Below are 15,713 nucleotides of genomic sequence, written 5' to 3' on the forward strand. Positions count from 1 at the left end.
CATGAAAACCCCTAAGATAAAGGGTGATAAAAGTATAGTTGTTGTCAACAAGTTGAATGAGTACAAGAGATCATTGAATTTGTTAGCAAGTTGAATAAGGGATCATTGAATCTTGATGCACTTTGGAAAAAGCAACTCGAGATAGATAACTAATTTATGATTGTAGAAACACTTTGATAAACCTCTGATGCAATGCTCGTTCGGTAAGTCTCTTAATAAATGAACAAATCAGATATTTATGCAATGTTGTATCTTTTAGTGTGATAAACTAAATGTTCTCATGAAATATTTTCAAATCCCTACCTAATCAATTTCAAATGATGTCATTATCATCACATTGATTACATTATCATTGATTGAAAAAGGACAACAAGTATTTCCATCCTTATAAAAGTTAAGAAATATTGATTGCATTGCAAAATGTATTTTCATCCTTACAAAAGGTTAGCGCCTTAGTATAATTGTACAACTCATAGATCACTATCAAGTAGTTTCTTGAAGATTACAAGTCATTATGTTATCTATCTTCTACTCTACTCACTTGGAAGAAAGTTTTTTAGCTTTTCTATATATACTCTCTTCTCACATCAACTTTCTACCTTTTGAATTATGTTGTTCTAGTTTTCCTCCGGCACTTGATCATTTGGTTGTTTGCTGTATAGAAGGATTTGTGAAAGGTCAATGTTCTCACTAAGCTATTACTTTGTTATGTTTTTCTAAATCCTCTTCATGCTTGGAGTTGTGATAGATTTTGGTTAGCCTTTATATGTCAATATTTGACAAAGTTTTACATATATGGAGACAACAGACATGGAAGTTTACTTTAACATATTCATTTCTTTTTTGTTATAGCTTGCCTCAACAAACAAGGGCCCTTCGCTTTTGTAAACCAGTAAGCTCAGTAATATAACCATGATGCAAACGAATAGGTAAACATGTTTGGCGAGTTTGTCTTCACTTCTCTCTTTTAAGCATAGAAATGTGAGAAAATTTAAATCAATTTCTTGTGCTCTTTTTAATTTATATGGTTGTAGGGATGGACCTGATGTGCACATGATTGAATACACCCATCATGTATGTCCTTCCTCCTTAGCTTGTAATTTACCATTTTTATTCCATTGCATTTAAAGAAAAGGCCAATATAAGCTTTCTTCCATGAAATAATCTTTATGAAAATTGATTTGCTTTTGGACTTATGGATTTTCATTAAAATTGAATCACTAGTCTAAGTAGTAAATGAGTAGAAAAACCTCCTTCCTTCCCAAATTTCTCATCCCTTTTATGTAGTGGAAATTTTCAACTGACTAGGCTGAGGAAAATGTTGTTAAGATCTTATTTAACTTGAAAAGTGTTTACCAAAATAAATTTTCATGGATTATATTGAGAAAAATATTATGAAGATCTCATTGAATTAAAATAATATCTATTGCAAATTGATTGCCTTGCTTCTCTACTTGATATATCCTACAAACCAAACAGCACATATGTACTGGATATAAATTGTTAGTACACTTGGGTAGGCAATCAAAGATTTCACTAAATCATAGAACACAGCTAATTGTGGATGGAGAGGGGGGGGATGGAGAGAGAAGAAGAAGAAGAAGAAGAAGAAGAAGAAGAAGAAGAAGAAGAAGAAGAAGAAGAAGAAGAAGAAGAAGAAGAAGAAGAAGAAGAAGAAGAAGAAGAAGAAGAAGAAGAAGAAGAAGAAGAGGGAAGTCATAAACCTAAAAAAGGAGAGTTTAAGATATGAAAGGATAACTAAACTTTAATTATAGAGTTTAGAAGAATTATGAACCTCAAACAAGAGCCAAAGATTGGCTAGCTTTCATGTCCTCTCAAATTGGAAAGGGACGACCGCTTTTGTTGCTTGAATTATGAAAGTTGTCTCAATTTTAGAAACTTATACTCCTCATAAAAATCCTCTCACCTTTTTGCATTGCTATACAAGGCCTTTACATTTGCATAGGCAAGGGGCATTTTAATTTGGTGGTAACAATAGGAATTTGGAAAAAAGGAAAGATGCAAATATGCAAAAGGATAGGTCTACCTCCTCTTTGCTTCACTCATAGACACATGCATACACACACACACACTCACATTGAGAGAGAGAGTGTGTGTCCCAATTCACTCTCTTGTGTTTTTACACCTTTGGATAATAGCCAAAATCCAAGTGAGATAAATGCAAAACTAATTTGCTTCATTGACTCCTCTAAAGTACTCTATTTTCCTCTTACTCATCTCTTAAACCATTATTAGGTTTTAAATTGATTAAATGTGTATCTATTTGCCTTTTTAAAAACATTATTGTGCATAATGTTTCAATATTGTCTTACTGTGTCATAGGGATCATTCCGATTTTGACACCAATTGTTTATCTTTGTTTTTTTATTTATTTCCATATAGCAAGCCCTTGTGATTAGTTCTTTTATGTGACCCTTCTTGAAGTGCCTTGTCCTCATTACATCACTAGTATGTTCTTCCATGTCTCTTTATGTCTTATCTTGTTTGTTCATCTACAATTACTTCTTAGCAAGATGGGAAGATATGAACTTCATCCAACAATTAACCAAGTGATGAAAAGAAAACTTACAAGGCCTAATAATGAATTCTAACTTTTAAGGCCTATGGAATTGGAAGGCAACAAAAGTAGAACTTTTCCTCAATGCTTTGACATGTTTATATATGACCATCCATTCAAAAAACATAGTGGAATGGGAAACTTAGCTCGATAAATTTAATGCATTAAGTCACTTTTTACCCACACTTCTTTTAGTCCATAACTACTAACATCTTTTCTCTCAATACTCTTGCTTCTATATTATTCACACTCTTGTAGACGTGGTGCTAAATATCACATGGTTTCTTTTACACACTCATGCACACATATAGAGGCAAAGGTATGTGGCGATGTCAAATATTTATCCACAACAAAATACAATAGGTCTAAATTTCTATGACTACTAGAAAATGGCATTATTCCTTCAAATATGAGATCAAATATAATAATTTCTAGAGAAGACTTGATGATACACTATTTAGATTCTAACATAATCTAATAGGGCCAAAGTCAAATTTATGTTTTCTTATTATATGTCAACTCAAATTCTAAACTTAAAAGTGCATCCATGGGTTGAAATGATTAAGTTAATTGAAAATAGTATTTATGCACATAAGAGAGGCAAAATGCTAAATATTTTTGGATGGATTTTCAAGGTTCTTGCATGGAAATCACATTATGTTTGTACATTGGTGATGCTAGCTAAATATTTGTATGCCATCATGCACATGCATTTTCCATCAAGTGGCATTGCAAGGAGATGGTAGAATGATGAGCCTACTCACATTAGAGATCTTCATATTGGGAGCATTTTTTTGTGAGCTTAGTTTGACAAAGCTTAAGAGGAAACGTTAAGGCTTTGTACCATTTTTCATAAAGTATTTTTGGACATTAAAAGCAAATGTAAGGCTTTGTACCATTTTTCATAAAGTATTTTTGGACATTAAAAGCAAATGCTCCATTGTCAATTATGATTTGATGGATGTATCATAAACTAATGATCTCAAACACATCAAACTTGGAGCCAATCTTTTCTCACTAAGGATTCAACAATGGCCCATTTGAATGCATGCAATGCTATAACTAACTAGCAAGTCTAACACCACAAATTTCTTTATGTCATACATTGTGATCATCCATTTACAAGATTGAATATAGGAAAAATAGGTCATGCTACATGCATCTACCATGTGAAGAAAGCTAGAATGGAGACTCACTTACTTGTAACTTGTAAGGAAAAAGTAAAGGGACCTTTTCCATATCGTTGCATGATGTTTGGTCCTTAGCCATGGTGGAACTAGAATGCATTTGTGCAAAGGTCTCCAAGATGCAAGATGAAGTTCTTACTAGATTCAAATCATCCACTTGTTGTTTCTCCCCTAGTGGCCTATCCAAAAACGATGTGGGCATAGTGTCTTGATGGAGTGCCATGAGAAGAAGTGCACACACCTAGCATTCAAAAAAGGCAATTAGTTATTCATCCATGGTGTCATAGAACAAAAAAACTTAATCTCTAATCTTCTTTTAAAAGACTTTTTTTATTAGTATGATGATCCTTGATGTCAAAAACATCAAAATATATCTATAAATTTAAGTATTAAATTGGCTCTAATGCAAATTTTTGTATCCAATAATGATGTAAGTCGTATTTAATAAAGGAACTCTATCTCATTTGAAAAGATATCCACTTTGAACGTCATACTAGACTATTTTAGAAAAGCATGCCCTCATTGAATGTGTCCTTGAGTATGTTGTGAATTTCGTGAATCTATATCTAGGTATTTTTCAAATGTTGTTGGCTTCTTTCTCGTCGCCATTTTCTCTCCTCTAAAAGGCCATTTGAATGACCTTCAAAATGTCCTAATGTGCCTTGATAAAGTTACTCACTACTTGGGCTACCCATTTGATGCAACATCTCCACCAAGTAACAATTGGATTGCTACTGAAGAAGATTGAAGATAAGGCTGTTGATTAGTAGGGTACCCCACTCACATTTGATGGTAGAATCATTGTATTGAGGACCATACTCACCATGTCAATGGTTCAATTTTTCCCTTCAACAAGACCACTTGGGTGAAAAGTGGGAAAAGTGACTTTTCCCACTTGGGTGAAAGTGGGAAAAGTCTTTAGAGCATTCATTTGGCATACAATTTCTGTTTTTGGGGTTGTTGAAATAATTGGACTGTTTGAAATACATTTGTTTTTGGTTCTCTTTTCAAAGGGTGTAGTCATATTAGCCGATGGTCATTTAGCATCATACAATATCTAGCCCTCATTTCTAGGGAAGATTTGGTTCTTTAGTTTCTTTGCTACACATAAAGTTTGCTTGTGACTCTTGTATTTTATGTTCATAGTAATTACCCTTCACATGAGAGAGAGAGAGAGAGAGAGAGAGAGAGAGAGAGAGAGAGAGAGAGAGAGAGAGAGAGAGAGAGACTTGAGAAAGCAAGGGATATTCGAGAATTTAACTTCTTTATTATTATTAATTATGTTTATTTTTTAGCTTAATGTGAAATCCCCTCTAGGACACAAATAATAAAAGCCTTGCAAACTACAACAACAATTTTGATTATTGATACCCATGCTTGAGACCTTAATTTGGAACAATCATAAAAGTACTCAAATATTATTACCCAAAAATTGTAATCTAGAATTTTCTAATTCCATCACATTAGAAATTATCTCCATATAAAGCTACAGATCCTAAATTTACCTTTGCATGGAGCTATGCGATACATGTGCTTGTTTGGGTCAATGTCATTAAAACTAATAGTGGCTATTCTTAAACACTTACATATGAGTATTTTGTTGGTTTCAAAGTAAACATTAATGATTTTACCCCAAAAGTGATGCCCTAATGGTTGAAACTTCGGCTCAAAATCGTTAGGTTGTGAGCTAAAGTCTTGTAAAGTGCATTGCTTTGTCAGACATCTATGTTTACATGGTGTACATGCGAAAGTTCAAGCTATTGCCCACTTATGCACTTAATTTCTCCTCTCCTTGGTAGGGAATCGAGGAGGAGAAGAACCCAATGCGTTGAGCCCGAGGAGGAGGAACTCAATGGATCAAGGTCCCCATCCTCCTCACTAGTAATACTAGCAAGGGGGAGTGTCCCAATGCATCAAGCTCCCCATCCTCCCCTTACTGGAGGAGGAGAGGAACCCAATGCATTGAGCCCAAGGAGGGAACTAAGGAGGAGGAACCCAATGCATCAAGATCCCCATCCTCCTCGCTAATGAGTGCTAGCAAGGGGGAGTGTCCCCATGCATGAAGCTCCCCATCCTCCCCTTACTAGCGGTGCCACCGAGGAGAATATGTGACATAAAATTTTGAGTGGGTGTGCAATTGAATTCACTTCTTCCCCTTCCAAAGCGAAGGAGAGGTTTGAACCCCCATCTAAACACATTAGAGTGGCCATGTTATCTCTTTGTAACCACTGTACCACTCTTGATGTTTTGCGAATACTTTTTAGTCATGCCATATTTGCACCGTCCTAGCACCGACAAATGTGCTTTTTAAATTACTTGCGGTTGTTTAACAATTGGCCCTTATACCCTTTGGCCTGATATGTATTTGGACAGGACACGTGGTTGTGTCTCACAAAATAAATTCAAACCATTTTTACATTTCCCTCAAAATTTTGTGTTGAACAGTTTGTCACCTAACGGCCACCTTCTACCAAAAGGGTTCTACGTGCAATATACATGAGAAAGAGAAAATTTCCGTTCTTCTGTGGGGGATAGAAGACGAGATGGCGACCTTTGAAGGAGCTTGGTTACACAAGTCTTGATGTACTGCCACCAGGCTTTAGGCAATCGGGTTCGGGAGTGCTGTTGGCTAAGGCTTTTACAGGCTGGTGTGGTCATTCCTAAAGAGATGCTTACTGTGTACACAGACATAGCTTGCTCAGAGATGGCTGTGCCAGAGGGACGCAAGAGATGGGGGCTGGTACTGGTGGCAATTTGGGATGCCAATGGGAGGCAAGGGCTTTTGATACATTCGCAAGTCACCTGAGATGTGCACAAGTTTTTGATGGTACCAGCCTGTACACTTGCTATGCCTTCTTTCTTAATGTGTTGTCTTTGGCGGTTTTTTGGTTGTTGATCTCCGGTTGCATGGATTAATCCTTGAGTTTCAACCCAAGATGTATTCAGAGCAACTCTCGAGATAATCATGCTTGTGTCATTTACTAGTCGCTTTAGGTGTGCCTTTCCTGTAGTTTTCACTGGGTGCTACTGTTCATGATGGAGACGAGAATAAAGAAAGCAAGAGGTTGCGAGTTTTAAGGATGGCAGGAATTAGGGTTGTTTGCCGTTGCCAGAGAAAGATGCCGATGAAGCCTTGGCAGGTGCTTTCCAGGCGTCCATGTGGCAAGCTGGCTGAACAGTGTGGCACGAACAGTGCTACATGGGATCGCTTCGGCAGCCTTATTTGGCAAACTAGCACGACTAGTTGTAGAAAATATGTCTTTATGATTGTTAATTAAATAGGAAGGCTATTAGCCTAATCTCTTTGCTTCACAAAGGAAAAACAAGAATGAGCCTCTGAAGCTAATTTGATAGGCTTTGTTCATCCTTATTGTGTGTGAGAGCCTCCTTTGTGCTATTTCTGAGGTAGATCTAGTCTATGGTTAGGATTCATGCATTCATAGCTCCCACATCTTGGTTTTGTTTTGCATCATTATGATCTCTTGTTGCACAACACCTATTGAGCATTGAGAAGGGGCAATGACAGTTAAATCCCACTTGATAAAGCTCTTGTAAGAGCCATTGACAATGCGGCTATAATTGTTTTTCGTTCCTAAAGTTGCCTAGGATCTTGAGAGTTGGTGTGATTGTTCTAGCACTTTTAGGTTTATTCACTCTATTGATTCACATTCTTCTCATTCTTCACCTATAGAAAGGCACCCTTGCTCCCCTTGGCATATAATATTGTATTCTTGCTTTTGTTATTGGGGAGAATGCATTGGTGGCTCATTGGTATAGCTCTTTAAAGATCTCATACCTTGAAATAGTTGCTGTTCATTTGTTTCCATTGTTTTTCTTTTTTAAGGCTTAGTAGGCAAAATTCACACCTAAATCAAAGCTTGGCTACAAAAAGGAAAAATCGAGTCAAGAACACAAACACCACAATTGAATTGGGAAAGGGTCCCCACCCTCTTCAGAAAAAGAGTTTTGTTGTTGTTGTAAGACATAAGGTGTGCAAGCTTGGGCTCTCACAAATGAAAATAACAAAATAATCTCTAATTCCTTCTTTTTGGGATGATCTTCTCGGTCTATAATCAATCTCTATCGTTACTAATTTGACTTGAACAACAAGGTGCAAAGAACAATTCAAACCTAGGGTTGGGCTAAAATTTTCAAGCGAGCTTTTAGGTTATTTGAATTTTTGCTTAATTCTCAAGATTTTACCAAAGCAGGGTTTAGGGAATTAGATGATATAATATCCTAAACCAAGGTTTGTAGAAAGTTTCAATACTTTTAGGTTCAAAGAGATAGGGAAATTCAGAATTTGGACTCAACATAGCAAAAATTTAGGCAAGGTCATATATTCTTCAATTTATGAATTATTATTACCCTTGAAGGGGCTGAGATTGGTTTGGGAATTGGTATTTGATTAAGCTTTGGTGTGGGTAGAATACACATAGCTGTGAACTGAAAGTGGGAGGGAAGGGTAGAAAATGTGAAGGTGAACAAGAAGCACCAATGTCAAGCTCAAATGAAATAGAATTACCTTATGAAATATCTCTCAACATAGAGTTTTCTTCTAATCCATACTAATACCAAAGTGGGTCTTCTAAGTGACTTATAATTGGTCCTTGCATAACTGAAGGAGCAGTATAGATGTTATCAGGCTCACATAGAAATGGATTGTATGAACTTGCCATTGGAGTTGATTGTGAAGAGTTTGAGAACTTTTGGCTATCTCGAGTGGACAATCTTTCCTTAATGGAGAGGTGATCAATCTTGTTAGCGGAATGCTCCAATTGAGATGCATCTTGTGAAGAAAAATGAGAAGAAGAGCTTGGCTTTTGTGAATGATCCCTAGAGCAGAAAGTTAGTGTATGGGTTATTGTCATCCAAATCAAGCTCATAATGTCTCAATAGACCCTCCACTGAAGGAGTAAATTGAGAGAACATCAGAGAATCCGGTGATGGAGTGGCGTGAGCCATTGTGAATCAGTATGTGACGTATAGTGTAATCAAGAACAAATTCGCATTAGCTGCAAGTAACTCTTTAGAAGAGCACCGGCTCTAATACCATGTGGAGATATACTAAGTTTGCAAAAGAAAACATTAAGTGTACAACCACGATTGAAACATAGAGAACTCAAATACACATGCAAACGCAAAACTCAAAATGTCAGAGCAACAAATAGAGAAGAAGGAGAACTTTGGAGCAAATTAATGAATGCTGTGAATGAAGGAAAGAGATGCTCAAGGGGAGAGCTCTCCAACAGCTAGTGGCTCTCATGGGAGTGGGCTGAGGGAGGGGTCGATGTGTGTCGTCCATCAAAGGTGGATTTTGAGTGTTGTAACCACTAGCCAGAGTTGAGATGAGGCTGAAAGTGGAAGGGCAGTAGGCTGGAAATCAAAATGTAGGAGTCTTTGGAATTGGAATTGGTTAACATAGCAATGTATTGTGTGAAGGAGTGCATAGATGGTCACATGTAGTAGTAGGAGGTTGGGCAAAGAAGGTGAATTTGTAGATTGAGCCTACATTATAGTAAATCAAGTTGTATGATGCTCAGGAAGAGGCTAGACAGTAGGGTGCCAGTAGTGGACTAGGCGTCAAGGGCTGGTGGTGGCGTGGCAGCAATTGCTATGAGTTGGACAGCCAGTGGAAGGAGAGTTAATGGTTGAAAATTTGTAAGACAAGGGATGAGATTGAGTGGTGGGCAACTTGTCTATTTATAGATGAGTGGATCCTCCCAAATTAGGGTTTGGCTTATGGAACATAGATGCTCTCTAGGATTGTGCACCATTTAATGAAACTTTATAGGTAATTTATATGTTTTGGGGCTGTTTTAAAGAGCTAATTAGTTTGCAATGCATTTCTTAGCTCAACAATGCCCTCATTCGAGATAGGACTTGGCAGGCGGTGAAGACCTTGCATATCACTCTTGTTTCCTTGGCAACTTGAGCTTAGTGAGTGGTAGATATATCTCATCTCTAGGCAAAGTGAGTAGTTAGCAAGGGCAGTCATGCTATGACGGTGTATGTGTGCGAGTTTGAGAAGGAATCATCTTCTTCCTCACAATGTGGAGATGTGGCAAGACAATTGGCATTGCCGGGAGAGTTTGATTCTCTTTTCTTGGATAAGTTACATTGGAAGTTTTCCCTATCCTTATTAAAGGTTTTAGGATTGAGTTAATTCCAAGAGCAAAACCTCCCTTGAGGGCACCCTAGGAGCTTTGAGCATAGATTGAGGATCTTTTGGAGCAAGGACTGATTCGGGTCAGATCTAGCCCTGTTTCGTACTTTGGACTTCTTGGTAAAAAAAGGAGGATGGGAGCACATGCTTGCGTGTGGATCACATGGCACTCAATAAGCTCACCATAAAAAATAAGTTTCTCTTGCCTCGAGTAGATGAGTTATTGGATTAGCTAGCAGTTTTCAGCTAGCTGGATTTGAAGTTTGGTTATCACCAGATTTGGATTGCTCTAGAAGATATTCCAAAGATAGCATTTCGGACTTTGTTTGGATTGTTCGAGTTTGTGGTGCTTCCGTTTGGGCCATCCAATGCTCTTGCTTACTTTTTTAGACTCATGGCTTGGGTGTTGCAACCTCTTCTTGGGAAATGTGTTAGTGCTTTCCTTGATGATATCTTAGTCTATAGCAAGTCTCGAGAGGAGCATTATGATCACTTTTGTAGAGGGTCTTATAGTTATTCCAAGAGAATCAACTTTCCTTGAATTAGAAGAAATGTGAATTCTTCATGACGTGAGTCTCTTTTTTTGGGCACATCATTTTCATAAGAGTGATTTCTATGGATCTCTTGAAGGTCAAGGCAATCATGAAGTGGCCTTGACATAAGGAAGCATTGGAGATGCACATGTTCTTGGGATTGAAAGTGTTCTATTGCAAGTTTGTGGAGCACTATGCACAAATCACATTGCCTCTTACAAATGTCACAAGATAGGAGTTCGAGTGGATGTGGATGTGAGGGATGGACTGAGCTTTAAAGGAGTTGAAGGTTATGTACTCTTTAGATCTTGTGTCGAGATGGCCGAATCTCAATGAATCTTTTGCAGTGATTTGTGGTGCTAGCAAGTCGTAGTATAGGAACAATGTTGCAACAACTTGATCATTGAGTGGCTTCTGAAAGTTAGAAACTCAAGGCAATTGAGTTAATTATTCCACCTATGACAAAGAACTCTAGGCCATTGTACATGCCTTAGAGAAGTGGAGAAGCTATTTGATTGGTTAGGGATTTTGTATTAAGTTTGATTAGCAAGCTTCAAGCTATCTAATCATTCAATCACAACAAGATATGTCTCCTCAACAATTGTGTTTATGACTTCAATGAAGGAGCTCTATGAGGGTGATCTAGATTTTGGTTCAGAGATGTAGAAATGCAAGCAAGGTCTTTGTTTAGATTTTGCATTGAAGGATGGTTGGATGTATTTTCGTGATAGACTTTGTCTTGTTGTTGTAGGATTTTATAGGGCTTATGTTCTATAGGAGGCATATGGTGGATCTACTATAGGGCATCATGGTGAAGATCCCACTCTTGAAAAGCTTTCACAGCACTTCTTTTGGTCATGGATGAAGTAAGGGATTCATCGGTATGTGAGGGGATGCCAAGCATGCCAAACCTCAAAACTGAACAATTGCAAGGTGGTGGGTAAGCTACAACCATTGCCTATTTGAGGTTTTCCTTGGGAGAAGATTTCATTGAATTTCATTATTGGCCTTTCGAAGAGCAAGCGGTTCTAGAATGATGCCATCTTTACAGTGGTGAATAGGTTGAACAAGTAATGAAGATTGATTCCACGCAAATCCAACATGGATACAATGGAGGTTGCAGGGCTCTTTATCAGAGAGATCTTTTGAGAGTGTGGCTTGCCAAGGGAGATTGCGTGTGATTGTGATTCTAAGTTCACTAGTGGGTTTTGGAAGCCTTCATTCTATGGCCTTGGCACAATTTTAGAGTTCTCTATTGTTTTTCACCCATAAACTGATGGACAAATGAAGAATTCCAAATCGTACCATGCTTATCATATTTCATTGCTACTGTCAAGATCATTGGGTTACATGAGAGGAGTATCTACCATTGGTCGAGTATGTGATCAATGATATGGTCCATAGCTTTACCAAGTGGACCTCATTTGAGATAGTTTATGGGTGATCAATTAGCAATACCTTCAACCATGCTTTGGAGACCTCTATTGGGAACTATGTGGTGGATTAGTTGATTGTGGATATGGATCCATTTGTTGAAGTAGGTTCGGGAGAATATCTAATGGGTGAAACAATAGCAAAAGGAGGAGGTTCACAAACATTGGTGTGACTTGATCTTTTCAAAAGGTCAATGATGCTATCTCAAGCTTTAGAAGTAGCATTTGAAGCAGTTGCAAAGTTTTTCCCTAACCTAGCACCTCGAAAGAAGGGGTCTTTCCACATTGTTAGGAAGCTCAATGATGTGAGTTATCAATTGGAGCTACCCTCTAATTGAAAGATGCATCTAGTGTTTCATGTGAGTAATCTTGCGGAGTATCATGAACCTATTCCAATTTCCAACTGCAATTCGAGATTAGGAGAAGCTAGAGTTAGTGGATGTTGACAAGCTTCAGGAGTTGGTGGTGCTAGAACAAGTGTTGCTTCACAAGTACAAAAAGGGTACATGGAGGAAGGAGCTCCATTATTTGCTCAAGTCACAGGGTTGCCCCATGCATGAGGCAGTATGGTTGAATGAATCTCAATTTGGTGATGACTCTTTGCCTTTGATTTAGATCTAGTAGGAGGCTATGTGATTGGGTGTAGCTTTAATTCTAGTGAGGGAGAATGTAGCGTTCCTAGGCATGGCTTATGCATATGTGCTCACATGTCGAGTGGTGATGGGACAGGTGGGAGGCAGATGTCAAGGTCAAGGGAGCATATGTGAGAAGGATTGTAGGAGAATGTGAGAGAAGGATTGTGCGAGGGGTGAGATGTGTGGGCAATCACTTGACAAATTGTGGAGTAGGATTGTGCCCCATTGATTGTGAAACAAGGTGACTCAAAAACAATGTGTTTTTGTGCCAGTCATTTAATTTGATGATGTGGCACATTAATTGAACATTAAGGTTGGTTGCATTAAGTTTAAAGGGAAAAACTGGCTGAAATTTGATGATGAATAAAAGGGTGAAAAAGTGTTGGGCCGAGTGAGAATCTGCTGCACATTTCTTCATCATCCCACAAAATGTGCTGATAGAGATTGTTGAGGGTGTTGCGGTATTTCATGATTCATCTCAATGGCCAATGGCGAGCACATCTTCTTCTTCTTCTTCTTCTTTTGTTCATGTCAAGTTTCAAGGAGTAGTGAGCGAGTCTACCTGCATGTTGAGTGTACACAAGATTGAGTTGAGCCAGACTGTTTGGCTTGATCAAGGCGAAGTATTTCATCTTGGTGGCCATTAGCAATCACATCTTCTTCTTCTTTTGTTCATGCTGAGTTGCAAGGAGCAGTGAGTGAGTCTACTTGCATGTTGAGTGCACACAAGATTGAGTCAAGCTAGAGCGTTTGTGGCTTGATCAAGGCGAAGATTTTTCAAGGCCAATTGAGACAAAGTGAAGAGCTGTCTCGGAGATGACAGCTAGGCAACTTTGAGAATTCAAAGTGCTGGTTAGAGCTTGGGCTCACTGAGTGGATAATTGTACAAATCTCTATTTGACTGCTGTAATAAAGTTTTGAGCATCTCTTTCACCTTTCTTGGGTTTTCTTTCCTTCTATTGAGTTGACTAGAAGGACGGTGAGTCTTATAGGTAAAGATTGCTGTTATATGCAAAGGACTGATGAACACAGACAATGCCAAAGCTGCAATTGTCCTCCCTAGAATCTAGTGAAGGTTCACAATTAGAAAATGAACACAAAGAGAGATAGAAGAAAACATGTCTATTAACACACCCTTCTTGAGGAAGATCTCATTATGGACAAAGTCATCGATGACCTCCCATCATCTCTCTTCATTCCCATTGAGCACTTCATTCTCTTTGACCTCAAGATAAAGATATAACAATAAGAAAACCAAGTCACTATCTCAACTTGAAAAGAAGATTAAACATAGTATGTATTATGGTTTGCATAATTCTAATCCTCTTCTTAAGTTTGTTAATCAATTCTGCTCCTTAGGCAAGTTGGGATGATAGGGCAATGTCGGATCAAAAAGGTTTTGGCTTACTAAGAATATATGAAACAAGCTCTTTTGTCATGATAATTATTTTGAAAAAAGAAACTATGTTTGTAGGTCTATATTTGATTGATCTAGTAGCTTGTCCACACTTGGTGGATGGGGTTGAAATACGATTCACAGTTCCAATGTCTGGGAGGACATTTGTTTGCATGTTACAGCTCAATTTCCCCTTCTTCATTTTAAACGAGATGTAAAGATGGATGAGCTTGGCTTTGGTAAAGAAAGAATGAGACATTGATGACTACACAAAGGGAATTTGGGAGTTCTTGAAGATTCATCACTAAGATAATTGGTAGCTTCGAGAAGTTTAGGAAACTCAAAGGTGGTTTGCATTCAAACTTTGTATTGCTCTTAATGAATATCATTGCTTATGTTGAGGCATGGGAAAAGGAGTGCAACAACAAAATGATAAGAAGAGAAAGGAGGACAAAAGCCTTGCTATCGTATTCCTCCAATTGCTTAAGCATCACCACAAAACTTCTCTTCTCAATTCCTTGTAAATGTTGTTTGGGGTGTTTTTGCACTTGAAATAATGCTTCTCAATTTCTTGTACACAAGAGAAGTCTTCATTTTTAGCTTAGCAAGATCTCATCAAGTTCCTCTAGCTGTATCTCATCATTAATATTATTAGATACATCACCATAGAAAACCTAAAGACAACTCACATAAAAGGCATTGTGAATCTCCCTAATGATCAAGTAGCTTGAACTTGTAAGATACATCCTTCATCCTCTATTGCACTTGAAAAGGCCCATAATACCTTATGTTGAGTTTAGGAAAAATATGCTCTTTACCCTTCATTTTCTTTATTTTGGCCTTCTCGAAACATAGAAAAACCAAATCACCCTTTGCGAACTCTAAAGCTTTGTGTTGATTGTTAGTTGCTTTCTTTTGCTTTGGTTGAGAATTTTGGTGAGCTAAATTTCACTTTAGCATACACTTCATCCAAATTCTTGACATATGTACAAGCCTCAAAGATCTTATCTTTTGTGTGTAAAATGCAAGACTTTCTTGCCCCTTTCTACTATCTCAAATGGTGCTTTGCTAGTTAAACTATTTGTCCCTATGTAGACACCTCTTTGATTTATCACTAACCTAGCCCATGCAACAAAGTAGGTGAACACCTTAGATTTCATTTTAAGAACATGCACTTATATCGAGAGCCACTATTAGCAAATAATACTGCAAACATTGAGTGATGGTGTGGATGATTTCCCACTCAGGTTGATAAGGGTTTGTTAGAATTGTGTGTCTTGCACAGTCATCTCCTTCCTGTGAGCCTCAGTCTATGTTAGACCAGGACATTAGGAGCTTTGACATCTATCTATTTGTCATGTTATGTGTTTTGATGGAGGCAGCTCTTTCTAGAGCTTGTGTTATAGTGCATTTCTTTTTCAGTCAGTTTTAGTGTGTTCACACTGGCTGATCCAGTTTTCTAGGCCTTGGCATTTCTTTTTTAGTGGGGTTGGAGGATGTATTTACACCAGATTGATGAGACGATCAGCCTATATGGTTGGTGATAGCATTTTTCCATGATTTTATTGTAGTGGGCTAGATTTAGGGCTTGCTTACACAGCAGTTGGCCAGATTTTCAGCTCTTTGGCTATTTATAGCCATCCGATAGTGGCTGGTCATTATTCTTCTTTCACAAATTCGGCCACTTCGACTTTTGGGACTCTCCTCCATCTTCTGGTGCCGTTTTTTGTCATCAGCTTGATCCAACGCCCTCACTAATGCTTTGGGCTATGTGCACGGACTGAT

General features: G+C 37.9%; 1 protein-coding gene across 5 annotated transcripts in view; it reads left to right on the top strand.

Moving 5' to 3' along the window:
* Nucleotides 1–610: 610 nt before the first annotated feature.
* Nucleotides 611–15,713, top strand: part of LOC148023184 (rhamnogalacturonate lyase B-like) — a 240,983-nt gene continuing 225,880 nt past the window's right edge. For 2 of the 5 annotated variants that reach the window (XM_087696159.1, XM_087696160.1), the window contains exon 1: nucleotides 6,216–6,592. In XM_087696159.1, coding sequence (XP_087552285.1) covers nucleotides 6,590–6,592 — 3 coding nt within the window. In that variant the 5' untranslated portion in view covers nucleotides 6,216–6,589. Of the gene's footprint in view, nucleotides 678–852; nucleotides 930–1,034; nucleotides 1,075–6,215; nucleotides 6,593–15,713 lie in introns of those variants that run through there. The other 3 variants (XM_087696158.1, XM_087696157.1, XM_087696161.1) reach the window with 3 other exon arrangements.

The sequence above is a fragment of the Lygodium microphyllum genome, chromosome 16 (genome assembly GCF_053477565.2).
Source record: "Lygodium microphyllum isolate KBCC chromosome 16, Lygodium_microphyllum_v1.1.10, whole genome shotgun sequence".
NCBI lineage: Eukaryota > Viridiplantae > Streptophyta > Polypodiopsida > Schizaeales > Lygodiaceae > Lygodium > Lygodium microphyllum.